Source organism: Juglans microcarpa x Juglans regia, chromosome 3D, assembly GCF_004785595.1.
Source record: "Juglans microcarpa x Juglans regia isolate MS1-56 chromosome 3D, Jm3101_v1.0, whole genome shotgun sequence".
In the NCBI taxonomy this organism is placed as follows: Eukaryota; Viridiplantae; Streptophyta; class Magnoliopsida; order Fagales; family Juglandaceae; genus Juglans; species Juglans microcarpa x Juglans regia.
In genome coordinates, this window is record NC_054598.1 from 13,210,118 (window position 1) to 13,238,038 (window position 27,921).

General features: G+C 35.5%; 2 protein-coding genes and 1 long non-coding RNA gene across 3 annotated transcripts; 1 reads left to right on the forward strand and 2 right to left on the reverse strand.

Annotated features, from left to right (window-relative positions):
• The first annotated feature begins 4,705 nt into the window (after positions 1-4,705).
• Positions 4,706-6,142, forward strand: LOC121254774. The gene is made up of 2 exons (XM_041154921.1): positions 4,706-5,746; positions 5,865-6,142. The coding sequence occupies exons 1-2, from the start codon at positions 4,861-4,863 to the stop codon at positions 5,915-5,917; spliced, it is 939 nt and encodes a 312-aa protein (XP_041010855.1). The 5' UTR covers positions 4,706-4,860; the 3' UTR covers positions 5,918-6,142.
• A 10,094-nt stretch (positions 6,143-16,236) lies between these two features.
• On the reverse strand, positions 16,237-16,681 carry LOC121254775. The gene is made up of 2 exons (XR_005938713.1): positions 16,539-16,681; positions 16,237-16,421 (listed from the first exon to the last, which is right to left on the reverse strand). It is a non-coding gene; the product is annotated as an uncharacterized LOC121254775 (long non-coding RNA).
• A 345-nt stretch (positions 16,682-17,026) lies between these two features.
• LOC121254776 (hydroxyproline O-galactosyltransferase GALT4-like) lies at positions 17,027-20,893 on the reverse strand. The gene is made up of 7 exons (XM_041154922.1): positions 19,811-20,893; positions 19,433-19,665; positions 19,059-19,349; positions 18,847-18,975; positions 18,582-18,755; positions 17,656-17,763; positions 17,027-17,546 (listed from the first exon to the last, which is right to left on the reverse strand). The coding sequence occupies exons 1-7, from the start codon at positions 20,640-20,642 to the stop codon at positions 17,337-17,339; spliced, it is 1,977 nt and encodes a 658-aa protein (XP_041010856.1). The 5' UTR covers positions 20,643-20,893; the 3' UTR covers positions 17,027-17,336.
• Between the last annotated feature and the right edge of the window lie 7,028 nt (positions 20,894-27,921).

Genomic DNA, 27,921 nt, shown 5'->3' on the forward strand with positions numbered 1-27,921 from the left:
TTACCCTTATCTTACTAGACTAATTGTGTATTAACTGCTACACATCTCATTAATCATGCCCCTTCATCCATCCTCAACAATCAAACACCATATTCTCTTTTATTTCAAAAGCCACCAACTTATAACTATCTCAAAGTATTTGGCTGCTTGTGTTTTGCAAGTACCATTACAAGTAATCGAGGCAAATTTCACCCAAGAGCATCAAAATGTCTATTCCTTGGTTATCCACCCAATATCAAAGGATACAAAGTCCTTGATCTACTCACTCTCAAAACCTTTGTATCCATAAATATGGTATTTCATAAATCAAATTTTCCATCCATACCTAATATTAATCATACACCTTTTGTTTTTCCCAATTTTCCTCAAGTCTATGACTCAGCAGTCCCAAATCCTACAAATCCTTCAAATTCTTCTTCATTACCTCCTACAAATTCCATTTTTACAAATCATGATATTACAAATCTTAGAAGATCTGAAAGAATCGGGCATTCTCCTACATATTTGCAGAATTACTATTGTGGTAATCTGACTAATACAACTTCAACATCTCCAGCATCTTCTAGTTGTCCTTCTTCTGGTAAGCCTTATTCTATCATTATTTTTCTTTCTAATTCCAAATTGTCTCCTAAACATAAAGCTTTTGTTTCTGTTGTTTCTCCTATCTCTAAACCCAAAACTTTCAAACAAGTCATTTTATACCCTTAATGGCAAAATGCTATGGCAGATGAAATAAAAGCTGTTGAACCTAATAAAACTTGGGATCTTACTATTTTGCCTCAAAAAAAAACTGCAATAGGTTGCAAATAGGTTTATTGTATAAAATTCAAAGTTGATGGTACAGTTGAGAGATATAAAGCTAGATTTGTAGCAAAGGGTTATACCCAACAAGAAGGCCTTGATTTCTTTGACACCTATTCTCTTGTTGCAAAAATGACAATTGTGCGTGTCTTACTTGCTGTGGCTACAATAAAGCATTGATATTTGCATCAACTTGATGTAAACAATGCTTTCTTGCATGGAGATTTAAATGAAGAAGCGTACATGCAATTGCCACCAGGATTTTCCTCTCCTAATGATCCTCGAGTATGCAAAATCAAAAAGAGTCTATATGGCCTGAAACAGGCTTCAAGATAATGGTTTTCAAAATTGTCTTCTTCTTTACTTCAGTTTGGATTTACTCAAGGCAAGTCAGATTCATCACTTTTGATCAAACAAACTTCCAGCAATTTCATGGCTCTGTTGATATATGTTGATGATGTTATTATTACTTCTAATAAGATTGAGCATATTACCATTGTAAAGAAGTTTCTACATGATTCTTTTACAATACAAGACTTGGGTGAATTGAAATATTTTTTGGGCATTGAAGTGGCTAGATCAATCAAGAGTATTACTTTATGTTAAAGAAAGTATGCTCTATATATTTTGCAAGATAGTGGCCTTTCTGGCTGCAAACCAGTAGCTTTTCCTATGGAATCAACTCTAAAGCTCAGTGCATATGATTCTTCCCCTCCTTTATCTAATCCTGCTTTTTATAGAAGGCTAGTTGGTCGACTATTATATCTCACCATCACCAGACTTGATCTGGCTTACTCAGTACAAGCATTGAGTCAGTTCATAGCTTAGCACATCACATCTCCAAGTTCCTGAAAGAGTCCTTCGATACATAAAGGCTACACCAAGTCAAGGAATGTTTCTAGCTGCAGCATCACCTTTACATCTAAAAGCCTACTCAGACAGTGATTTTTTTTTTGGGGGGGAGGGGGGGGGGGGAGGGGATGCCTTGACACTAGAAGAAGTGTTACTGGTTTCACAGTCTTTATAGAAGATTCTCTCATCTCATGGAAATCAAAGAAGCAACCTACTATTAGTAGATCATCTGCAGAATTCGATTATAGAGCACTAGCCTCTACAACTTGTGAACTTCAATGGCTGGTTTATCTTTTGGCTGACTTAAACATTACTCACTCTCAAGCTGCATTACTTTATACTGATATGAAACCTGCATCTAACATTGTCTCAAACCCTGTTCATCATGAAAGGACAAAACACATTCAACTAAAATTGCAAGAGGGACTCATCAAAATCATCCACATTCCTTCCAAATATTAGCTAGCAGATATATTAACTAAGCCTCTGGGATTACTTATTTTCATCATCTTTTTTGCAAGATTGGAATGATTAATATCCATTCTCGTCTTGAGGGAGGGTGTTGGAATATACAAAATCATATAGAGGAATTGGAATTAAAATCCTGAGAAGCCAAACAAAGGGCTTCATCTACTGTTAGTTGACAATTAAGTTCAATTAAGTTAGTTACATGTAGATAATCTAGTTGGCCAGATATTAAGCATTGTACAATCACATTAGTAAATCTCAAGTGTATAAATGGAACTATTGTACAGCTTTTACATTCACGTTATTAATGAGAAGAAATTCAGATCTCTTTCTTCAAATCTGTGACACATTGCGGAGTTATAAATGTACAGAGACGGCTTTTTCAGCATGGACGGTGATACATCCATCCCTCCCAACGGAGCTACCGTTAGATATAACTAGTTTTTTTTTTTTTTTTGCCTTTTTACATGTATTTTTTTTTACACTTTTAAATATTTTTAAAAAAAATAAAAAAATCACAATATTATTAAAAAATATTTTCTTAATCACTATGTAAAAATAAAAAATAAAAATAAAAAATCCTAGCGATAACACCGAGCTATTAGAACCAATGATGAGAGTATCATTTTCCTTAATTTTTAGGACGGCACTACAGCCACCGTTATTTCCTGCTAGTTATTTTGGAATGTATTTTTTTTTAGCATTTTTTTTTACATGTATTTTTGTAACATTTTTAAATATTTTTTTTAAAAAAAAAAATTATAACATCATTAAAAAAATATTTCCTTAATCACGAAATAAAAAATAAAAATAAAAATAAAAACATTCCTCCTAACGGGAGCTGAGAGCAGTGGGACTAGTATTATACTTTCAGTATATGGGAGGAGATGGTGACAAAGATTACAGAAAAATGAACCGGAGGAAGCTGCATGTGTTTTCGGAAGGATTTGGTTAAGAAGAAACAAACTATGTATTTGAAGATACGTTTGAAAGTTCCCGCGCTATTTTTAGTGGTGAAAAGAATGGCTTGGAAGAGTATCAGCTGGCACAAGTTATGCTAAGGGAGCAAACAACTACAACCGGTTCAGTAAATAAAGTTATCAGATGGCAAAAATTAGTTAACAATTTTTTTTTTTAAAGCAAATTGGGATGTATCTTTAGATGAAATAAATTTGAAGATAGGAGAAATGAATGCCTTATGGAGAGCTATGAAGTTATGTAGGGAAATTGGTTTAAACAGGTCATATTTAAAGGGGATGCTCTTTCTGTGACAAGGGATATACAGAGGTGATCTGAGAAGAACTGGTCATGGTATGACTAGTTCATTGAAGACATCAAAAGAAGAGAATAATGCTGCTCATCAAATGGCTAAGTTAGTCTTGTCATGTGAAGAAGAGTCTGTTTGGTTAGAAGAGGATCGATCCGGAATTAATTAAGAAATGTATTCATCATTAAAAGCATTGTATGATTGATCTTTTTGTCTGATGAATGAAGACTGCTTTGATTTTTTTTTAAAAAAAAAAACACATATATATCACATTATATGGATGACAGCCATTTGAGAGTTGCATAGAGTACTTTGAGCATAAACTTTTATCCTCCATAAATTGCAATTGGATTATGAAATACGTACGTATCTTGCTTTTATTGAATAAAAGTATATCTGGGGACGTAGATAATCATTATATATAGCTCTTTCTATTATATCTATATATATATATATATATATATATTTTCTGTTTCTGCTTTTCTTCTGCGGCCTTCTTTTAACTTTAGATGCAATGTACCTTCCAAGAAAAAGAAACCTACGGTTACCCTTGTTTTGAGGGGTTCTGGTGAGGGAATTATAGATTAGAATTAAAAATCATTATCCAATTAAAATTAAAAAGAAATAAAATAGATATATAGTTTATGAGTAAATCTATTCATCATATCTATTTTTATCATTATCTCATCATTTTATGATTTAGTATTAAATGATAAGTTCAAAGTGAGATATAATAAATAATCTCTAATAATCTAATGTCACATCATAAAATGATGAGATAATAATAAAAATTAAAATAATGAATAACATTAGTTTATAAAAATAATTAACCAGTTTAAAGTAATAGCAAGAGTAGGCCATAAGTGTGAGATTCTCTTATTTTTCTTTGGGTGTCATGATCCTCTCTTTGTTCGCGGTCTAGAAAAATATTTTTTTAATAAAAAATATAAACATACAACTTTTTTTATAATCTTTTTTATATAATTATATTTTAAATGAAAAGTATTTATATAAATAACTTATAAAAATAACATTTATTTATAAAAATATCATCATTTTAAAACATAATTGTATAAATGGTTGTGCGTGTAATATTATTTATTTTAATTTTAATTTTTTAAATTTGAAGATTTCAAATGAAGAAAAAAAAGATAAATACATTTTATCATATTTATTATTATTTACTTAAATTTTTTAAATAATACTAAATATTATTTGTCAGAGAAGTCATCCAGTAAAAGGGTAAAAAGTAAATGATTGGCTGCAAAAGCTAGGCAGCTGCATAACACCGAAAGTGAGAATGCGATCGATCCCCCAATCCCCATATATTAACTCGATCGACCATATGCACTCCTTCCACCATCTTCCTGCCTCTTCAATCACAAACTGCATGCTTCCGGTCTTCTACAACATCTACTGCCTCTTCACTAATTCCCGCTAGCTTCTCTCTCTTTCCATAGCTGTAAGAAATAATGACGCAGAGCCATTCTTATTCCATAACTCCAATTACCTCCTTTTTCATTTCTCTCTTCATCTTGATCTTACTGATCAATATACCCTCCTTAATCTCAGCACAGACCTGCCAAAGAACCTGTGGCAAACAAATCCTCAAATTCCCATTTGGGAGTGATCCCGGTTGCGGCGATCCACGCTTCCAGCAATATGTTACTTGCAACCAACAAAACCTCGTCTTAACAACTCATACTGGTTCCTACCCTGTCACCGCCATAGACTACGCCAAACAAGTCATCTACATCTCGGATCCTTCCATGTCCACCTGTTCCTGCACTCAACCAAGCAAAGGTTTCGGCCTAGACTGGGATGCGCCCTTCACTTTTCACGACGACACCATCTTTGCTTTATTGGACTGCTCAATCTCTTCCTCCCCGATATATACGTTGGATGGCCTATACGCTGACGGAAACAACTCCAAAGTCCCTCTCTGCGACAACGAGGGTACACCCATTTGCAGTGTTTTGTACTCTTGCAGGCCTATTATTACCATTAATCTCCCAATCTCTACTTGCTGCATTTACACTCCGGTGGATCTTGGGCCGGCATTTGAAATGGATTTGAAGAAGTTGCAGTGCACTTCATATTCTGGGTTTTACAGCTTTAATGGCCAGGAATCTAAACCCGAAAATTGGAAGTACGGGATTGCCCTCAAATATAAATTCAATGTGAATAATGAGTATCCAGGCTTGTGTTCTCGATGCGAGAGCAGCCATGGAGTTTGTGGCTTCACGGGATCGTACAACTCCTTTATCTGTAACTGTCCTAATGGGGTCAACACGTCAACGGATTGTTTCTTCACCGCGTCGTACAGTAATGGCTTGAAGCTTCTTCCATGGAAGAAGTGTACGTATTGTTCCATAGTTTTTTTTTTTTTTTTTTTTTTTTTTTTTTTTTTTTTTTTTTTTTTATCATTCTTCGAATTTTAATGCCTAAATCTCGAGTTAAATTGGTCTTGTTGCAGGGGCTGTGTTGAAATATCTTTTGGCATGGCCAGTGGTTTGGTTCTTGTTTTAGCTTATGCATGGGAGACCAAATCCAGGAACTGTAATGCTGAGATCTCTCAAAGGTACGTAAAGGAAGATCAAAAAGGGTTATTTTCTACTTCGTCGCTTAAAAAAAGAGCCAACTAAATCCGGCATTTCCCGGTACTGGCAGAGAAGTGTGCACATTACAGCAAACAGTAATTCCACCTGATGTTTTACATGTTCTACTGTATTTAATGTATAAATTCTCATTTTATCTTGACGAAGCATGTAACGTACATATATATTTTCCTGCAATAATAACATTAATTGTTTACAAAAATAATTAACAGAGCAAGATTGTTAGCCATGCTAGATTTTGGCATCATCGACCACACTTATTAACCGAGAAACAACTTACGAATTCTAAATAGATAAATTTTGCGTATACCTTTTATAAAAAGAAAGACTTTATCTTGAAAAAGCATAAAAAAAAAAAATTATTCTTTTTTAATAACATCCACTATTTTATAAAGAATTTATCGCTTGTACTTATTATTGCTCAAAATAAATATGTGCTCCAGCTTTGAAAGTAGATGGAACTTTTTTAAGTACAAAGGGATCGATAAAGAAACAAGATTATGGAATAAGGTTCCTTCTTCTACGCACTATATGTCCTTAAAGAGAGAATCGCGCGCTTTCATGATAATGGTCCTCTCTAGGCCACTAGTGCTGCATTTCTAAGCTAGAGAAAGAGATAGATAGGGAGAGAGCTAGTTAGCTAGCTTTGTACCCACCGTCATATTCTGAAATCATTAGCATCCCACTTTAGCTAATGCAGGCATAAAGATAATATATATATATATATATATATGAAATGAAATGAGTGTGCAAACTATATCTATATATACTTTCCCCTGCATTTTTAACATCTACCTTCGATAATTGGAAGCAGCACCTGACTGAAGCAAGCTGATGAGAAAGTAATTTTGCTGAACTCATCACCAGTACATGAAACACAACAAGTGACACCGGTTGAATTGGCAAAAAAAAAATAAAATAAAATAAAAAAAAAAAGGAGAAAACCATCAACTAAATCTGAGAAGAAAAAATCTATTAATCATCTCAATTTTTATCATTTTCTTATCATCTCATAATGTGACATTAGAGGATAGGTTTACAAGTAAAATATAATAAATAGTCTATAATCATCTAATGTCACATCATGAAATGATGAGAAGATGATGTAAATTGGAATGATGAGTAGAATTATTCATCATGTCAACTTTTGAGGAGGTATTTTGGGTCTTGTGGTATGCCCCGCCTTACAGATATATCCGAATTATGTTTCTTGAAATTCTTATATCTACATACATATATGTATGTATGTATATATGGAGTTAGTCCGAATTGGTCCCACTATTAGAGAAACCAGTAAGGAAAAGTTCATTTGAATCTTGTATCAAAATTGATGAACCATGAATGGCTCATATCAGGTACCTGAAAGAACATGAAACGTCTCCAGGCAGTTATATAATCAAAATAATTATAACTCAGTGCAGAGCCTGAGAGTCTTTTGGGAGTCCATGGGTTTGTTCCCCATTCGGCCTCTGTCATGACTCGGAGGATATAAGCACTGTGGTAAATTAATTTGGTGTAATCATTCTTATCATAAATGGGTTTTATGACAAGAGAGTTGGTGAGAATCAAGATACTGGAATAATACTGGAGATTTTTGGAAGAATCTTCAGGTATCCAATGGAAATTAGGGAGAAAATAGGAAGAGGCTATTTTGAACGGATCTGTTAAATTAGAACGGTTAGGTTCTATATGAAACAGATGAGTAATAAATGGCTTCTTCAAATAATCAGATTTTCCTTTTTGGGAGGAAAAACTGGGGAGTAATCAAAGTATGACCTTTTGACGCCACTACTTTCGCGTATGGATCAAAGGTGTAGAAACTGTAGACGCGAAGGTCGCTAGTTGCACAATTTTACCAAGAGGTGTGAACCTATTGGCAATATCCAGTGCTGTTGAGGAGACACTGGGCACAATGGAGGATTCAGACTCATTCTTGATGAGTTTTATACTGGGTATTGGAGATGGGGAGCTCGCTCTCTGTTTCTCTTTTCCTTTCTTCTTGCTTACGCTCGTGGTTGGGTGTCTGCAAGAACTCTCTGGTAAGAAAATCAGGGATAGAATTATCAGTGCCTTTGATGTATTCAATATCAAAATAAAAAACATTTAAAATACCTTGCCATCGTGCAAAAATATGTTTTGATGTAATGTTTTCAACATCTTGTTCTAAAACAAATTTATCACTCATGCAATCAATATAAAGTAAAAACCTCTTGTTTAACAGATCAGATTGAAATTTAGAAATACATAGTACTATAGATAAAATCTCTTGTTTAATAGTACTATATTTTTCTTGTGCAGAATTCCAGGTTCCAGAATAGAAAAGAACAATTTGTTCAGAAGAACCAGGTGAAACAGATTGTTTCAGAATGCCACCATAACCAATGTTTGAGGCATCTGTTTCAACAATTTTAAATGAATCAGAAGTGGAGATACCAAGGCACGGAAAAGTCTTGACGTGTGCTTTGATTTTCCTCACTATTTTAATGTAGATTTTTGTCCAAGGAGGAGGATTAGAAAGAAGTCGTTTGAACAAAGGACGACATTATTTCCTCATATTCTTGTAGAAATCAACAACATAATTAAGAGATCCTAAGAACCTCTGTAATTGTTTTTTGTCAAGAATGACATCAGGGAATTTGTCGGCAAAATCAATGGCTCTTTGGATGGGCCTGATTTTCCCTTCAGAAATATCATAACCAATGAATCTGATCTTGGTTTGGAGCAGTTTGATCTTTTTCGCAGAAACGACAAGACCATTGATTCTAATGATGTCTAAAAACGAATTCAAATGCTTCCAGTGTTCATCAATAGATTTAGAAAAAAAAGGACATCATCTATATAGACGATGGTAAAAGCAGAGAACGAGTTGAAGACGTCGTTCATGATATGTTGGAACTCACTAGAGGCATTTTTTAGACCAAATGGCATCACATTCCATTCGAAATGACCGAATGGGGTTACAAAAGCTGTCTTATACCGGTCTGACTCTGCTATCTGGATTTGCCAAAAACCAGATTTGAGGTCAAATTTGAAAAAGACTACAGCATCACTCAACCTATGAATTAAGTCATTTTTATTGGGAATAGGGTACTTAACCCACTGCAAGACTTTATTCAAAGGTTTGTAATTAATGACTAGACGAGGGGTACCTCTTTCTCGTTCAGTATTTTTTCGGACATAAAAGGCTGGACAAGACCAAGGGGACTTGCTATTCCTAATTATGTCTTTTTTTCATAAGATCTGCAATTTCTTTTTTGCAGAATTCTAAAGTCTGACTATTCATCTGAATTGGTCTGGCTTTAGTGGGGATAGTGCTTTTATCAAAATTTTTGATATAGGGAAGAGAAACGATGTGTTTCTTCTTATGCCAAAAAGCATTTGGTAAATCAGAACAAACATAAAAAACCAGACGCTTGTTAAAATTATCAATTTTTGAAATTAAAATTGGCGAAGATAATTGTTCAGAAATATTTTTGTACCTGATTTCCTGTTGAAGGAAATTCAGATGTTTTTGTTTTGCAAAAAGTAAAAATTTCAAACCTTTATCTTGACTAATCTCTAGACGAGATGCAAATTTAAATGACCTTTGGATCAAAAGGGTCGGTAGTAATACCATCTTTTTCAGTCAGAAAATGATATAAAGCAGAAATAAATGGAATGCCTAAAATCACTTTGTCAGACATATTTTTGACTAAAATAGAAGGGATTTTAAAGCAAACATTGTTTTGACAAACATGAGCGTTGTTAAGCTCATAAATGATTTTCATCTGAGATCCATTTGCAGAAAATAATCTCTCAGATGATTTTTCAAAATATTTGCTAGGAATAAGTCATTCCTGAATGCAATTCAGGTCTGATCCGGAATCAATCATAGCAACAACAAAAAAGTGAAAATCATGGGCGACCACAATGGTAATCCTTGAAAACCATTTTGGAAGAATGGTATGATGGATCAAACAAATCTGGTTATCAGCAACTAACTCATATTGACTTGAACCAGAATCGTTTGTTTGCTCATTGTCAGAAGAAATATCCTGATCAAGTTGTTTATCAATTTTAAACACTAAAAATTCTTGTTTTAAAATCTCATTTTCAGACTTAAGGTTGTTAACCTCGGATCTGAGTTCTACGATTTCATTTTTAACAAGATTTATTTCGTGTTGTAAATCATTTGTAGAAATTTCCTTGAGTTTTTTCTTTTGAAATATTTCCAAGCTTTCTTGAAAACTAATCATTTGCTTAGAAGACTCTGGTTCTTGACAAGCCATAGTCTTTCTTAACTTAAGAAGATATTCTTCCTTAAGCTCAGGATTTGTTATTTGAGAAATCAAGATTAGCAATAGGTTTTCTTGTTCTTAAGATTTGGACAAGACATGGATTGCCTTACCCTTTGTCTGACAACAAGTATCATTACAATAGCAACCTAGCTTAGGACCAGTAAAATCTAGAGATTCAGTTTCTGAGTGATATTCTGAATCACTAGAACTGAACTCAAGGATATCAGATGATGAAGACGAAACTATTTCTACAAGTCGAAATAGTTCTTCTTTATCATTGTTATCAATATTCAACTGATTAAGCTTCTTTTTTAATTTTTTATCTTTTTTGGTTTTCTGGGGCATTTATCAGCGAAATATCCTGGATTGCCACAAATAAAACATTTTCCTTGAAAAAAATCCTTATATTTCTTTTTCTTAGAAAATGATTTTTTATAAGTTTTCTTGTAAAATTCATCACGGGGTTTTCTCCTGATACCACCATGAGGTTTAGAAAACTTGTGCTTCCTTTTAGAGGGAGCTATAGCAAGAAGTCCAAATTGTTCACAAAATGTTCCCATTTCATATTTGGCTTTCTTGCTATTTCTCATCTGCTCTCGGAGCATCTTTTGATCATTACACATACTAATACCAAGTTTCTTAATTATTACACAAATATCACCATAGGTGTATGCGTCGTAATTAAGAGACCAGGAATAGTAAGTTCATCCTTCACTTTGTAAGCGAACAAGCGAGGTAAACCATCAATAAATTTCTCCTTCCAATTAGGCTTCTGACTATCATCCCTAAGCATCACTTTGGAAATAAAAACATCTTGGTACCATCTATAATCAGACATTTAATGACATCTAAGATTATTCAACTGGTCGCTGATGCGGCTAGTTATATCAGATGGTGTGCTAATAAAATGCTTTAAAATTGTATAAATCAAAGTATTAACTCCATCAGATTGGGCAGATCCAATGGATTCATCAAAAATAGGTAACTCTTCATCATTACACTTAACAGCGTTCTGAATGGTTTCCTTGGCATCTCTGATTAGGTGTTTATCCCACCAGTTTCTCAAAACACCAGAAAAATCTTGTGTTAAAATCTTAACAATATCAGGTTGTCTGATATTGTTGTTACATAAGCATTTGCTACAAGGGATATTTTACTCATGGTATTCATGATCTCTTGTTCAGAGAAACTATCAATATTCCATTCGTAAACCTTGTCAGCAGAGTAAGAAGATTGGCTTTGAAAAACTTTTTCTCCAAATTGTAAATCAGGAGGAGTAGGCCTGGAATACCAGTTCTTCGTCAGACTCATTGGTTTGGGTCCTTTTGAAGAGAATCTGGCAATTTCAGGTTTTAAAACAATATCTTAAAAATTCTTTTCAAGTAAATCAAGATCATTTTCTTCAGAAGAGTGATCGTTAGAAGACTCATTTGTAGTTTCAACAAGAACTTCTTCTTCTATTTCTTTGTTAGACAAAGCACTAGTAGAAGGCTGTTCTTTTTTCAGATCATTAAGCATTTGATTAATCTTATCTAAAGTCTTTGCCTGTGAATTTTTAAAATCAATTTTGGCTCGACTTTCAGGTAAGATAATCAAAGGTTTTTCAATTATTTTCTTTGGTTGATCTGTAGTCAAAACCAAAAGAATAGAATCAGGTTTTTCAACCTTTTCTTCAATCCGATCTAACTGTTGTCCGATCGTATGAAGAGTAAGATTCACAAAGTTATTTTGAGAAATAACATTTTTTGTTTCTTTGAGAATCTTGTCCTTCTCAGGATCTCTGGAAACAGTTTCTGAGATTTTGAAAGGCGAAGCAGATATCTCAACCCCTTTGTGGGTGATGAGAACAGTCTCCAAAGGCGGATGGCTGGACTAGACTACCATTTTGCCTTCTTCCTTGGCAAAATCAGCTTTAACAACATTCAAAGTATTGTTGGAAGTATAAATATTTTCAACAAAATCAAAGAAAAGAATATGCTTTTGCTGCTTATTCATTTCTTCTTTCCATTTCCGTTTAACACGTTGTTTTTCTTTTTCAGAATACTTTGCATGGTAGGCTTTTTGCCTAGCACTGTTTTTTGAAAGTTTGTATTCTTCAAAAAGATAAACAAGATCAAACGTAAATGGTTTATTCAACATAGTTAAACTGTAATGAACTTGTGGTGCAACAGGAGCTACTATATCTGAAGCTGTAGGTGATAAAGATGAGTCATCTTCTGTATCGGCTTCATTATGAATAGACTGGTCTTTAGAGGATCCAGCATCCTGTGCAGAGTAAAAAGCAGAAGTAACTTGAGAGGACGTAGAGAGTCCTTTCAGTTTTAAAACAGGATTAACGGGTTGGGCAGTTTTAACAGAATTTTTCAGAAATTGTTTGAGATTTTGGTATCTTCTTACTGGAATTTCTGACCTTTCAAAAGAAGAACTAGATCTAGCAAAAGAATTTCTTCTTAGCCCTGGAGATTTAGTTTGATCAAAGCTAATTTTAATGGTTCCATCCAAATACTGTTGAATGTTACTTGGGTAACTGTCAACAGGGTTTCGAGGAATAGGAGGAGCCTCATCTTCCAAAATCCATTCTTTGGGAAGAATTATATCTTTCCAAAAAATTATTTTTGGAGTTGAAACATTCGCATCTGGGGTTGAACTCTGGATCAAAAGAGTTTTTCCCTGGATGGGTTTTGCAATGGCTTTTGGATTTAAACTCATTTTTAAAAGACGATAATAAATTCTGTAAATCAAAGTAAGGAGTTTGCTACCCTTAAGCATATCATAACCAGAAGTTAAAATGTTTAAGGTCAAACATTTTAAAATATGTTTATCATCAAGAGCAAGTGTTAAATCAGGATAACAATTAAAATGGACTGGTCCATCCGTTAGAGAGGATTGGATTATTCCGAGAATATTTGTTTCAAAATTATTGAATCTGGCATCCCTTAAACAAAATAGTACGGATGCATTGATGCCTCTCCTTGTTAAAGGTTTAGCAGCAATTTGAACAGATTCAATATGAATATATCTAAAACCTTACTCCAAGAATTTGGTTATCTGTTTTTCTTGAAAAAGATAACATTTTTCTTGAGTTTTGGAAATAGCATAAGTTTGTTCAACAGTATGCACGCAAAACTGTGTGTATAGATCTCTCAAACCAATTGGTTCGATAGATCGTGCTAACATCAAGTTTTGGAATCTTCCATGATCCCAGTACAGACGACTCTGGTGCTTCAAAAGCACAGTCTTCCTCATTAACAATGTCAGGCGACATAGTCGACCTGGAACTAATTGTTGAATTGGATCTATTCATCCAACTCATTTTGTCCTAGGACAACACCGACCGTCGCATCTCAAGGGTCGTGAACTTACCACTCTCGGCTCTCAGGTTTGAACCTGTAGCTGCCCTATACTCGCCTCCCTGGCTTTAAAACGGAATTTACACCTCCGGGTTCCTGACCTACTTATCGAAAGATGATCCTGAACCAACCAAAGTAGAAACTCCGGGTGGGGGTTGTCAGAAAACAAAATAAGTTCAACAAAGAAGAAATAATTCACAACAATTAGATACTAGAAGTGGCTCTGATACCAAAACAGCGAAAAGAAGGAAAGTCGAAGCTGACTGAAGAAGAAGAGAAGAAAGGGAATGGAAGAATAAATTGCACAATAATTAAATTATACAAGCACAAAACAAACAGGCGGTTAAACCGACCATATGCATGTATAAATATATAAAATTAATTGTAATAAACATATATATATATATATGTATAAAAGATTTTCCTCAAAAATTGGATCTATTACCAAATAGATAGATTTATAGAATGAGCTGGTTTTATAATACAGAATATATCATGATCAGCTGCGGTCATGCAGAGATAAAGAAAAGTAGTAGGTCTCATGTATTGGACACGAAACATAAAACTGTACTAAAAAGATAATGTAAGGCATAAAACTGTAATTAAGATTATGAAAAATAAGTCTTACACTACACAATTCTATTTAATTAATATATAATTTATTATTTTTGTCATTCTATTTAAACACACGTGTGTATATATATATATAATATTTAGGCATTAAGATAGAAAGATAAAATGATAAATCACATATTAATTGATTATGTGGAGGCGTGTGGTGTAAGAATTCTACGTAGAAATTTTCTTAAATAATCTATAAATTTATCACTTTTCATAAATTTAACTATTTAAAATAAGGAATAATTTGACGTGATATTAATATAAAATAAATAGGTCTTTGTTTTTCAATTGCATTTTTAACTCGAGTCGTAATTCATTAATACAACATCAGCCGTGCTAACTCTGGCGTGTAAAAATAAATTAAAAATCTACAAAACAATTAAATAACAAAAATGAATTATATTCTAAAGTTTATATAACTAAACAAAAATCACTCCTCAGTCCTAATTTGACACCTAAATCTGGGCTGTCAAAGCATGACTCTTAAGAAGGGCTCTTGCCTCTTGTGACTCTCTATGAGGGTCTGGGCCACCACGAGGTGAACAGCTATCTCGAGGTCCCTTGGGTGGCATCTCTACGATGGGCCACCACCATGCTTAAGAGTCATGCTTTGACGGCCAAGATTTTAGCGTCAAAGAGTGATTGTTGTTTACTCATATAAATTTGAGTCCTACATTGCATCCCTATACCACACCTATATATGATTTTTTATTTGTTTTTATTTTGTTTTATTCTTACTAAACTAAATGAATTATTCTACTCATTTATCCATACACCACACATTTTGTAAGGGTATTTTTCCCCTATCAGCTCATACATCGAGCCCACGAGAGATCACGGGAGAGGCAAGTCAGAGAGCTCGGCCAAGCCCAGCCCCCCCCCCCCCCCTCCCCCTCCCAACTAAGAAGAGTCAATGAACATCTACAGAATACTCAGCTTGCGAGCAAAACCTACCCCAAAGCAACCCATACATGGGAAAGCAAACAGCAGGGAGAGATGTGACTCATCGTTTTGACACCACTCCATTGACACCCTACCCTCGGTAATCTACGTAGTCAGGCAGGTGGACATACAAAGAACCCTTGATCTCCTGACAGCAAGCATAGAGGGGCTCAACGAAAACACTTGTTGGATGAATTGAATCAAAGAGTCACGTCGCATTAATGGTGCCATCCCCCGGACTCTACACCGCATTTAATAACGCCACCCCAAAAGTCACACCATATTAAAGGGTTTTGACAAATGAATAGTTGAAAGGACATAAGTTCCTTGGAGTCAGAGACGGGTGATCCCCATAAAAATTCTAGTATAAAAGCCGATCCCCAGGTATGAATGGCTCTCTCTGAATTCCTTATATTCTCCATGTTTGGTTGAGTGTGTAGGTGAAAGTCTGAGGATCAAAGTTTCTGAAACCCGGCCCAAAGACATGCAAAACACAACATTAACACATTTGATAAAGAAAAAAAAATACGTATAATATATAGTATAAGAATGGTAAGTAAAATTTATCAAAAAAAAATGGTAAGTAAGATTTTTCAGTCAAATATAAATTGGTCAGTGAAAAAATGGAGCCGTTGCACATCAATGCGTGACATAGGGTTGTGCAGAAAAGATGCTGACCCGATCCATCCGTCCGTACGAACAGACCCAACCCGACCCGACCGATAAAAGAGGGTTGAACGAACTTGTGGGTCAAACCCGTTAACTGTCAGTTTCGATCTGACAATCACAGACCTTATGCCATTCATCCCCAAATCTCAAACCATAGCTACCATCACTCCCCATTTCTCTCTATTATCACCTAAGTCATTGTCGTTGGCGAAGTTTGTCCCTGCCTGCGCTGCGATTACGCGATAGGGTTGACAGTAAGTCAAGCTAGCGAGGTCGGAGGCATAATTTTGTTGCAACGTTGGGCCCTATTTTCTTCGATGCTCTGTAGACTCGGATAGACCCGATGGAGAGTGAAAGGGAAAAACTCATTCAACAGCACAAAAATCCAACCTTTCAGATATTAAATCCAAACATAAAAATGGAAAACACAATGACTCTCTAATCAAAAACCGATTAGACACAAAACAACGTCGATTTATTGGCAAGAGAACTACTTGGATCTCTGCCTCATCTTTCGGCGCTTCCTCTTCAACCTCCTCATGCATTTCTTCTTCCACTATGAAACCAAATGGCAAACCCCAGTACGAGATTAGGAAAATTAAAAAACGTCAATTTTTAAGTTTTTAGATCGAGCAAATAGTGGGGTCCCACAAATATCGTATGGCAATAAGACCTTGGCCCTCATAGTGATTTCATGTCTAGGTTCATTCTCACCCTCGCTTTCGAAATCCTAGTAGTTCGGAGTAGGCTGCGCAGAGAACGATTTAGAGGCTTTGAGAGAATTTATAGCAATTGAAGAAGAAACCCATGTATAGGCTGTGGGTTCGGAGGGGTTTCAAAAGACATTTTTGGAAATTGGTTGTATCAGATGGGTTGACCCGACTAGAGTCGGATCAGCTTTTCCTATATTGGCATGGACATCGGGTCAGATCGGATCGGGCCCAAATCAAGCACGATTTGGTTAGATTGCAGGCCTAACGTGACACACAGCATAACTTGTCAAATGACATGTTGATATTACATTTATAAGTACGGTTCACTGATGAAAATCTGGGACTAATTTGATCATTATACATATTAGAGGAAGCAACTTCTTTTTCTCTAGTACCGTCCAGCCTTCAGAAGGATGAAAATGGTGAGACAAAAGGATCCAGAAAAAGGTGAGATAATGAATGAAGTTGGGTAAGAAGCATGAGTTTTCGCTTCATTCCCCTTCCATGATTTACGCTCTAGTTACAAAACTACCAAATGCTTTTATACGTTTCCAGTATAGTTCACAGGTAGCAACGTTATTTCTATTAGCATCGTCAAGCCTTTAAGAAAAATGAAAATGGGAGAAGAAAAAGATGGAGAAAAGGTGAAATAATAAATGAATTTGTAAGGAGTTCCCCCTTAATATATAACCCGGGCTTGCGTATTTACAGAGGTATATACTATATGGCTGCAAAATTTGTATGGCTATCCGTCATTGTTATCTCATATTGCAGCACTTGGGTTTTCGTTGAGATTGCAATTTGTCCCACAAGCATGTCATTTGTCTTGGAGATTGGTAATGTGCTGTGTAATAATCTTCAATACACCCAAACTGGCAGAACTTCAAGCTGTGCACATACTGCACTGGTCTTGAATTATTGAACTGCTCCACCCACATTCCCACGCTCACATCTTCCATCTTGAACAACTGCAAACATGTGGACATCCATCTAATCAATCTTCTTTGATCAGAGTCATCCATCTAATTAATCATCAAAAGCCATTACTGAGAGAGAGCAGAAGAACAAGCAACATACTCTTAATTTTTGCTTTTCAAACTCTGATATAATGAACTGTGAAATGTCGAATGATAAAATGTAACCCGGACCATTTGCATATGGAGGATAATCCTCCTCTGGCCATTCCTGGAACACACAAGAAAAGGGCACTATTTTGTGAGAAGTGAACATCATATCAGGCCCCCAAAATAGTTAATCCACATAGTCAAAACAGCATTAAGAATTAAGTTGGTAAAGAAGTCCAAACTTTCTGGAATTTCAGTTCAGCAAAAAAGAATATGACTATGGAGTTGGTCATGGTCATTTTCCGACCCAAACATCAAACTTGAGAAAGGATTTATTAATGCTATGGCTTCCTCTGTTCACAGCAGATGCAATGCCTTTGGGTGACATAAATCGTTTAAACGCCACCTCTAGGTGAGACAATCGCACATTATTATCCCAATATAGAACATTGACGACTTACTATGCTGAAAAGCAACTGAGATTTCAAATCAGACATAATTAGGCACGGCATAACACCACCTTCATCACATTACCTAAACATGAACACCAATGCTAACTACGATGTTTTAAAAAGGAAAATTAGAAGTAAAAACCAAGAAGCATTGCTTATTTTGAGTCAAAACAAAAACTATTATAGTGGTAGTGGTACGTTAAACAACCAAAGGAAAAGAGTGAATGATCCATCAAAGGATTAGAGAAGCAAGGGGGGGCAGGGGGTGAAACCAAGAATTTCATTTTGAGGGGGCAAAACTACAAAATCTTTTTTTTTTTTTTTTTGGGGGGGGGGGGGGGGGAGTGGATTTTTATAGGATTGTTCTTTTTACAGGTAAAATAAAAGAATTTTTATAGGATTATTCTTATAAAAAACCCGTTAAAACTTCATTTTTTTTACAGACCAAGTGTAGGTCCGCCCCTGGGGGGGAGGAAGGAATTCATACCTCATATGTCACAGCCCATTTGCCATGACGAAGGGGCTTGTGGTGGTAGTTCATATTTCCAATATAAAGGCTTGTATCTTCACCAACTTTCCTCGCTTCCTTGATCATAGCACCCACCCTAACAAATGTGTCATCATCACACTTCATAATATACTTGGCACCCACTGTGCGAACCTGTGAAGAGCCACATGCATTAACAATATAAAATTTATAGCTACAAAGAACAAAATGCATAATCAACTTTAGGGGTTTTCCCAAAACTCACCCCATATTCGCAGGTCGCTATAGTCTTCAACACCACAAGATCATAGTTATCCATATAAGGAACTATAACTATATCCCCAAAATACTCTGCTTCTTTCCTTAGCTCCAGATTTACTTCCATTCTCCCATGCTGTCAAAATATAGATGTAAAAATCCAATATAAAGCTTATGCATTAATTGTTCCTCATTAAAGAATACATGCCCCATCCTTACCATTGCAACAAAAAAACGAGCCACAACATGTGAAGATTTAATTAATTTATTCTGCATCCATGACTTTCTCACAGCCATTCGCTCAGCAAAATGGTTTCCAGCAGAAAGGATGCCAATGAAAAGCTCCACATGCCCATTGGGAAGAGGTGGGGCTTTCCATTCAGTAAACATCTCAAGATGCATTTGTGGTCGGAAACTCGGATGTGATGTGGGTAAGGAAGCTGCAAACACAGAATGCACGTCGACATCCCCATTGAGAAAGAGTCCAGTGGCATCTTCAAGCACAAATCCCTACGAACATTATATAAGTTTCTTTTTCTTTAAAGATGTCCTGCAATCATTAAAATTTGAAGAGATATAACAAGGGTACTCACGATGCGATAAGGGAAAGAAGTGACATGCCTCCCATCTACATTGATATGGTAACCTTCCAAGCCAGCACTGAGGGTTAAAACGAACAACTTGCCCTCTGCAAAAGGGTATGGCCAGTCTAAAGACACCTTCTTCGTCCGCCCTATCAGCCTTTTCAACCACCATGTCACCTTCGACTCTTCTGAGTGATTGTTATCATCGCGAATCCACTTTTCACATTTCACTTGCTCATCAACTTCATAGAGTTTAAAAGGATCAACAATGTAAACAATGCCAGTTTTTTCAGACAGATTTAATTATTCTTGACAAACATAAAGCTTATGCATTCTCTGAAGTTAAGAAATCAGCAAAAACAAACCGAAAATGAAATAACCACCCACCGGTTTCTTCATCCGCCCTAGACTTCCACCCCTCGCACCTCAGCGGCGAGGCCCACTGCATCCTGTAACAGGTGTTCTGCTCGATCACCGGCTTCCCACTCCAGTCCCCCTTCAACCTAGGGTTGAAATGCAGAATTCTAGGTGGGTCCTCCCCGTCCACCGTCTTTAGCCCCTGCAACTCCATCATAAACTGCGACACCATCACAGAGTCGTCCCCTTCCTTCAGTAACGCTATCTTCGGATCGTACTCCGGGTGAGCCCATCGCGGCGTCCCCACCACGGTAATGTGGGACCACAGCGTAAGCCCGCACGGGAGAACCAGGACCCGGTTCCGGTCTCGAAATTCGATCCCGGATAACGAAATGGAATGCGGGCACGACTCGGACCGGTTCTGGAGCTGGGTTTTCGCATTAAGCTCGATCTTCCCGGACTCTAGATCGTCCCAGAGCTTCTTTCCAACTACCCAGGCGCGCTTTGCCGCCTTGTGAAGCTCCAAGATATCGTCCTTACCGGTATTACCATTGAAACGATTTTCGTTCCAAACCAAGCCAGAGACTTTACTGAATACGCGCATTCGCCGTTTCGGTGTCCGGTTCCGCAGGGCGTCATCTTCGGAAAATTCTTCTCCACTCTCGAGTGGCACTTGCCCGGGCAAGGCGTCGCCGAGAAGCCCGAATTCCTCTTCGTCCAAATCCGACGGGTCCCCGGTCCGGAATACCCGGGGGATTTCGAAGCTGACGAAGAGCAAGTAAAGAAACAGAACGCCAATAAAAACTTCAAGCAATCTGAGCCGAGTCGGCGACGTCAAAGTTTCAAGCTTTGCCCGCTTCATTGTCCCTCAAAAAGGTTTCCTGTTCTTTTCCAGGAGAAAGAGGAATTCTTTGGGCCCCCAAAAAAAAACAAAGGAATCGGAGAATCAATTGGGATGGTTTTCAGGTAAAAGCTTCTTCTTCTTCTTCTTCTTCTTCTTCTTCTTCTTAATGGTAACCCTAGATTTGAAGGAAGTAGAAAAGATGGATCAGATTGATTGAGAGAGCTCAGATTCACAATGAAGAAGTTACGAAAGAATATTTAAGAGTGGAAACTAGAAAAAGGGCCCTGTGTTTTGGGAAATTTCAAAAATCCTCTTCCAAAAAAGGAAATAAAAGATTATTTCGGACATGCACATGGACCGTCGTAAAGAAACGACACCGTCCTGCTGAATTTCCTCCCACGACGCCTGTCGTAACGGTCGGAGGCTAGAGTATTTTATTGGAGAAAATAAAATATTTTATAAACAAAAAAAGGTATTGCAGGAATGAATGCTTTGCCTTACGAATTGGTTGGAACTTTGGTAGAAAGAGCGTGAGTAAATTGGAAGGGTTGAGACCGTTTGAAGATGGCCCATTTTGATTCCAAAGAGGTGGCAAATACACCATGAATTTGGATTCATTTGAAATGAATAAATATTTTAATAATAAAGAGATTTTTAAAAATAAATTTATAAATTAAATATGATACATTATATTGTAAGATTATTTTTATTATAAAGTAAATATAACGTATCCTATAAAATTATATCAGTTTGTAGATTTATTTTTATAAAATCTTTTTGTACTTAAAACACTTATCTTTAATAAATTGATACCTCAAATTGATTTAATAACATTAATTGTGTATATGTGTTTCAAATAATTCACTTCAACAATTATAAATATTATAGAATTTATTTGATATATTATCTTTCATATTTTAAGCCTTAAAAAGAATGAACAAAAATTTCAAGAAAATTTAAATTTGGCGAATTGTTCGACTGATTGGGTGGTTGGTGTTTTTTTCCTAATTTAAATATTTGATATTACTTGCCGTAATCTAACCATTATAACTAGGATCACAACAAGAAAGTGTCAAAAGTATAAACCTTGTTTTCTGTTGGCACATCAAAACTTTCCAAGTGATCTCAAAAAACCTAGTCATAATAAAAGCATTTGACAGACACGTCGTCGTCGTCGTCATCATCGTCATCTATTTCTACATTTTTAAGTTCAGAATTTTCCATTCAATATATGAAAATTTGTTGGGATAACTTATTTCTCCTTTTATTATTAAGATGATGTATTATTTGAGATTCCAACTACATCGATATCTTGAATGTTTAGTTATTCATTTGTTAGTGGGCGCTCTTCAAATTGGTCATGTGAAGACTGTCTGCATTATAGAACACGAGAAAAGAAGGATAGGGCTATATAAGAAACTGAAGAATTGACCGGGACCGACTCAGACCTGTCGGACGAGCTCGGAACCAGCCGAAACCGGTTGAGAACCGGTCGGCGGGTGGTGGAATTTTATCAAAACCGGTATCGGCTGGTTTGGTATCGATTCGAACCAGAAGAAAACCGCTGAACCGGCCAACGTCTTAAACCTTTTATATATATATATATATAATACATTCTAAAACAACGTTGTTTCACTTAAATAGATGAAATGGCGTCGTTTTGTTATACAGTTTAAAACAAGGAAATAAAATAAAATAAAAAATAAAAGAGAGAGAGAGAGAGAGAACGGCACAAAATGGCACCGTTTGTGCCTAGGGTTTAAACAACTCTCCTCTTAGTCTCTTCTAATTTCGAGCGTCCCCTTACTCCCTCAGCACTCCTCCCATCCCCTCCAGCGTCCGCAGCAGCGCAACCCTCCTCTCAATCTCCACTCTCCAGCGGTAGTGGCATCAACGATAGCAGCCCAGCTTCCACTCCAATCTCTACTCTCCAGCATCCGCAGCCCTCCTCCAGTCTCCACTCTCCACAGGCAGAGGCAACGGCATCGGCATCGCAGCGATAGCGGCCTAGCCTCCACAACGTCCACATCCCTCCGGCAAACGGCGCATCCCACGCCCACAGAGTTAATTGCACTTTTAGAGGCTGTAATTGAAAAATGAGGCAAGAGAAAATAGTTTTTTTGTTTCTACTTTTTTAATATGTAAATGAAAAATATCAAATAAGATCGATATAAATGAAAAATACATCATCTCTTTAGCTTTGACCTATAGTCGATTTACAAAAAAAATGAAACAGAATGAGAAAGCGCGTTAGTTCAAAGAGGAGAAAGAAGAGGCATGTAAAGTAATATAGTGTTATGGAGACCGATAGTAAAGAAAAATGGCTAGGGCCAGACTAATCTTAATTTTAGATTTTCTTATTTATTACATTCATATATATTAATGTGAAATATTTTAAATAGTTTCATAAATGAACGACTTAATAAAAATTATTTAAAATATAACACATAACATTATTGACAAAAATATATCGACGGCTTAGAAAATAACATGCATGATGATAGAAAACAACTCATCTCAATACTATACTGAAAATATAATATTTATTTAATAAAATAATATTTACAAATAAATCAAATCTCTAGTGATTTTTCTTGGAATGTTAAAGATAAATATAAGTTTGAGTTCGACTTACATTTTAAAAAAGTAGTGAATATATCCTATTAAGAATATTACGAACGAAATCAATTGAGATAATAAACAAGTTAGTCATCACTATTTTTTATAAGAATAATGATAAGGTTACTACTCTCTTACTATTCATTTACTATTCTTTTTGTATTTACTTTTTATTTTTATTTTTTATTTTACTTAATGGTTAAGGATGTAACTATTAGTAAAATTATATTTTTTTAATTTTTTCTTAATGGTTAAGGATGTTTAAAAAATACTTAAAAATAAAATGATAAAAAAATAAAAAAAAAACTCCAAATACACTATAAGTAGTAAATGGGTAGTAAGAGAATAGTAACCCTATCACTATCCTTTTTATAAACATCAGGTCTGCAATCTCTCCACAACCTCTGGCAAGCATTTGGCAAATGTGAAAAGGTGAACAACACCTACAACTATGAGTAGGGGTGGCAATTCATGTTTATGGGACGTGTTTCTATTGTGTTAAGTCATAGACATTTGATTGTATGGGTCAATCTAAACACGGCCCGTTAAGCTAAACGGGTCAGACTTTTAAATCTTAACACGACTCATTTAAAAAGTGAGTTGTGTTATCTCACATGTTTTGACCCGTTTAATAATTAATTAGAAATGAGTCAATATGATACAACTTATTTCAATCCGTTTGATGTAAATAGGTTAAACTAACCCGCATAACTCATTTAAACTAATTAACATAATTTTACATAAAAGTTAAAATTTATATTTATTAGTTGCCACAATATGTAAAAGAATAAAATAAAAATAAGACTACCCATTAACAAAAATATCAAACATTTTTTTAGATTTTAACCTATAATAAAACCAATATTACAAACCCAACAATAACAAATATGAGTATAGGTCAAGAATTATAATCCTAACAATAAAAGTATAAGCATATTGAAAAATATCAATATTACAATCCAATAATAATAAAATTTAAATAAGTTATTGCGGGTTGATTTTGGATTAAGTAGGTTAACATGTTATTGACCCGTTTATTATACTACAAGAAAATGTAGAATTTGCGGCTACTTTTATTTGTAGCAACGTAGATATTGCTGCTAAAAAGCTAATTTACTGTGAGTTATTTCTTTGAGTCGATCAGAAAAATCGCCGGAATAAATTACAATTTTTGACGGTATAATATCGCCGGTAATATTTTTGTCGCAAATAATAGGTACAACGCAATTAAGTCCTCATCATTATAAAATTGTCGCCGCTACAAATCTTTGTTACAGAGGATTTATGTCGCCGCAATTGAGTTATTCGCAGAAGATGAATTTCTTTCCGTATTTTGCTTATTACGGCAACATCTAATTCGCTGTAATAAGTCATACACAGTAAAAATAAAAAAAAATAAAAAAACCTAAATTTACTCCTCGCCTAATTTCCCTATTCTTTCAACTCCCCCCTCTCCCCCCGTGATTCTTTCTCTCTCTCTCTCTCTCTCGGCTTCGCACAACGGTTTTTGATTGCCTCTTGCCATTTTCTCGCCAACGCCGGTGAGTTTCTCTTTCACTATTTTAGGCTCTACCGATCTCTCTCTCTAACTGCCGCTCGGTTAGAAGGGGGAATCGTTTTCATAGAACCTACATGAATTGTCTTTATTACTATGATTTGGTTGAATTAGATTATGAGAAATGTTTTCCATATACAATGATGTCAAAATTGAGTCCCTATGTGTCCCTAATTTCTTGCCTAATTTCAACCTAATATATGTAGTTTTCTTTATAATTTGTTCGATAATGTCTGTAGTGATCATATAATTTTGTTTATATGAGATCATAATCACATTCGGAAGAGACCTAAGACTAGATAGTTTGTTGGTATTTTGGGACTGCTTCTCATGTCTTTGGACTAGAAAACCCAACAATAAGAATGTCCTATAGGTTTAGGAAGCCATAAATTACTTCGTCCTTACAAAGTGATGTAAAAAAACTGAAAGACAGTGCAATTCCTTTCAATAATCCAGCACAGAATTAGCAAGATTATGCACGTATATGTAATAAAAGCAATTGGAATCCACATAACTATCACCATGTCAATTATCACCTTCATGGTCATTATGTCAATTGAAAAAAACAAGGCTGAAGGTTTAGACCATATTTTTTTTTTTCTATTTTAGCACTTAATAGCCCATATGCCCCCACAAAATTACAGTGTGAAGTCTAGTCTTTTTAGGATATAGCACAAACATATACATGGTTAACACTTTTCCTAGATCATTATAGCTAGATCACACACATGAAAAGTTAAAATCTAAACCTCCTGTAAATATCTCAACTTATTCGTCCTGCTGATTTTTAAAATTTACTTAAACAAGACGAGACAAGTGTGCATGGAAAGCGAAGAAATCAAAATATCACAAAATTACTAACACAAAGCTTAATTGTAAGCCATCTTTGTCAATTGCTTGGTTTCACTATCCTTTCACAGGGATCTCGATTCGCTCGATGTTCTATATGATAATGTTCCAAGCATGGTTGTTTCTTGTGGTAATACCCTAGAACCCAGAAATAAAAATTAAAGGGCGCCATGCATGGATGGTTGCTATATCTATATATAACAATATCACAAATATTTGTGATGAGATTCATATTCCGAACGTATGATTCATATTGGGCCATTAATTCTGTCTATTATTTGGGCAGCCTCAAAATATTGTCAATGATAGATTGTTTGCTCAAGCATATTATTATCTAGCTCTTTTGTTTTCTTTTTTTTTTTTTAGTAGATTTTTGCCATTTAGTTTCTATATGGTGTAATTGTTGATCAGTAGATTCCAAATTATTATATATCAATGTTTTGAATACCGTACCGGACGTCGTACCGGTCAAGGCACTGGAACGAAATATTTCGGTACCGGTACCGTTTCGGGATAGCATTTCGGGATAGTCGATATATGAATAAATTATATATAAATACATATATATATATATAAATTATAAATAGTCTAGTCTAAATTTGGGGTTAAAAAATAAGCTTGTGGTTTGAAAAAATGAAAAAAAAAAAAAAAAAAACACAGTCCGAAATATCGCCCGGTACAGGCCGAAATTCAGGCCGGTATCGGCCGGTACGACCGGTATTTTGACCGGTACGGAATAGGTATAGTACCTGTACTGGCCAGACGGCCGAAACGAAAAATTTCGACCGTATCGACCGGTACGGTACGAAATTTAAAACACTGTTATATATGCTACTTTGGCAACAATAAGAAAAATCCGTTAACTAAAAGTCAAATCATTCCGCAAAAGATGGGAGGAGGAAAATTTGATATTGTTTAAGTCTAAGACCATAATTAAATGGCAGAGATGGTGAAGAAACAAAGTCTAACCTCTTCTTTGAGCAATGACATCTACCATAATTGTAGGGATATATCTAGGATAGGTATAACTTGCCCATGAAAATTACCTTAATCATAAGTAGTGAGGATTGAAGTGAATTACCTTAATAGGAGGATGAAGAGGAATGATCTAACATCAAGAGCAGAGTTGGAGTTGGAGTTGGAATTACCTTAATCAGGTTCTAATTAACAAAATAAAAGTACCCTCTTGACACCCTTTCTTACCACTTATCGTCATACCTAAAAGTACCAAACATTTTGCCTATTATTGCACACTCCTAATAATATATATGCTCATAAGTTTAAGTACATATACCTGTTTGCACCCGGACATGGTAGCCACAACCCTCTCACTAAACAACTTTTCCCTTACTTTACCGAATTCTACATGGCATTGTGCTGATTTTTTCCCTTACTAAACAATTTGTCTATCTCTACTTCTTTCTAGATGGACAAGAGTTGGATACAAATCACTGATAGATTTGGATCTAGGGAATATGCTAAAGACGTTAAGGAGTTCATTACCTTGGCCCGATCTCAGGCTACCAGTGAGGAAGTTTGTTGCCCATGTGTCTTGTGTTCAAATAATTATTTCCTACTTATAAGATAGGTAGAGAGACACTTGTTCATTAAAGGTATTGAGAAGAATTTACACGACGTGGATTTTCCATGGCGAGGAAGATTTAATCATAAGTGATAATGATGATGATGATCTACATGATCCTAAAGAAGATGATGATTACATTGATGACGTTGATGTTATGTTACGAGATATTTAGGCATGGAGATTTCCTGATGTTTTCATAACTGAGTCATTCCATGCTGAGGGTTCGTCATCGGTCGATACTAAATCATTGCCAACTTTCAACCTGTTGTTGGCTAATTCCTAGCGTCCTCTTTATGAAGGTTGTATAAAGTATTCTAAACTATCATTCACTGTCAAGTTGATGCACATCAAAACACTTGGTGGTTGAAGTGTAAAGTCTTTCGACATGCTTTGTCAATTGCTAAAGTCAGTTTTTGCCAATGCCCTTTTGCCAAACTCATGTCAAGAGTCACGTAACTTGGGCTTTACTTACACCAAGCAACATATTTATCCAAATGACTGCATACTTTATTAGAGGGAAAATGTAGATAAAGATGAGTGTCCAAAATGTAAACTCCCAAGGTAAAAATTCAGTGAAAGTAAGCAAAGATGAATTCCTCAAAAGGTTCTACGATTTTTTCCGTTGAAACCAAGGTTGCATAGATTGTTTATATCACAAAAAACAGTAGCTGATATGCGTTGGCACAGGG

Bases quoted from the DNA above. Each gene is read 5' to 3' on its own strand.
- LOC121254776 (XM_041154922.1), bottom strand. From the start codon at position 20,642: ATGAAGCGGGCAAAGCTTGAAACTTTGACGTCGCCGACTCGGCTCAGA. The intron at 19,350-19,432 runs GTGAGTACCCTT...TAATGTTCGTAG, and splicing joins CTTCTTTCCCTTATCGCATC to GGATTTGTGCTTGAAGATGC. The intron at 17,547-17,655 runs GTATGTTGCTTG...ACATGTTTGCAG, and splicing joins TTGAAAAGCAAAAATTAAGA to TTGTTCAAGATGGAAGATGT.
- LOC121254774 (XM_041154921.1), top strand. From the start codon at position 4,861: ATGACGCAGAGCCATTCTTATTCCATAACTCCAATTACCTCCTTTTTC. The intron at 5,747-5,864 runs GTACGTATTGTT...GTCTTGTTGCAG, and splicing joins GCTTCTTCCATGGAAGAAGT to GGGCTGTGTTGAAATATCTT.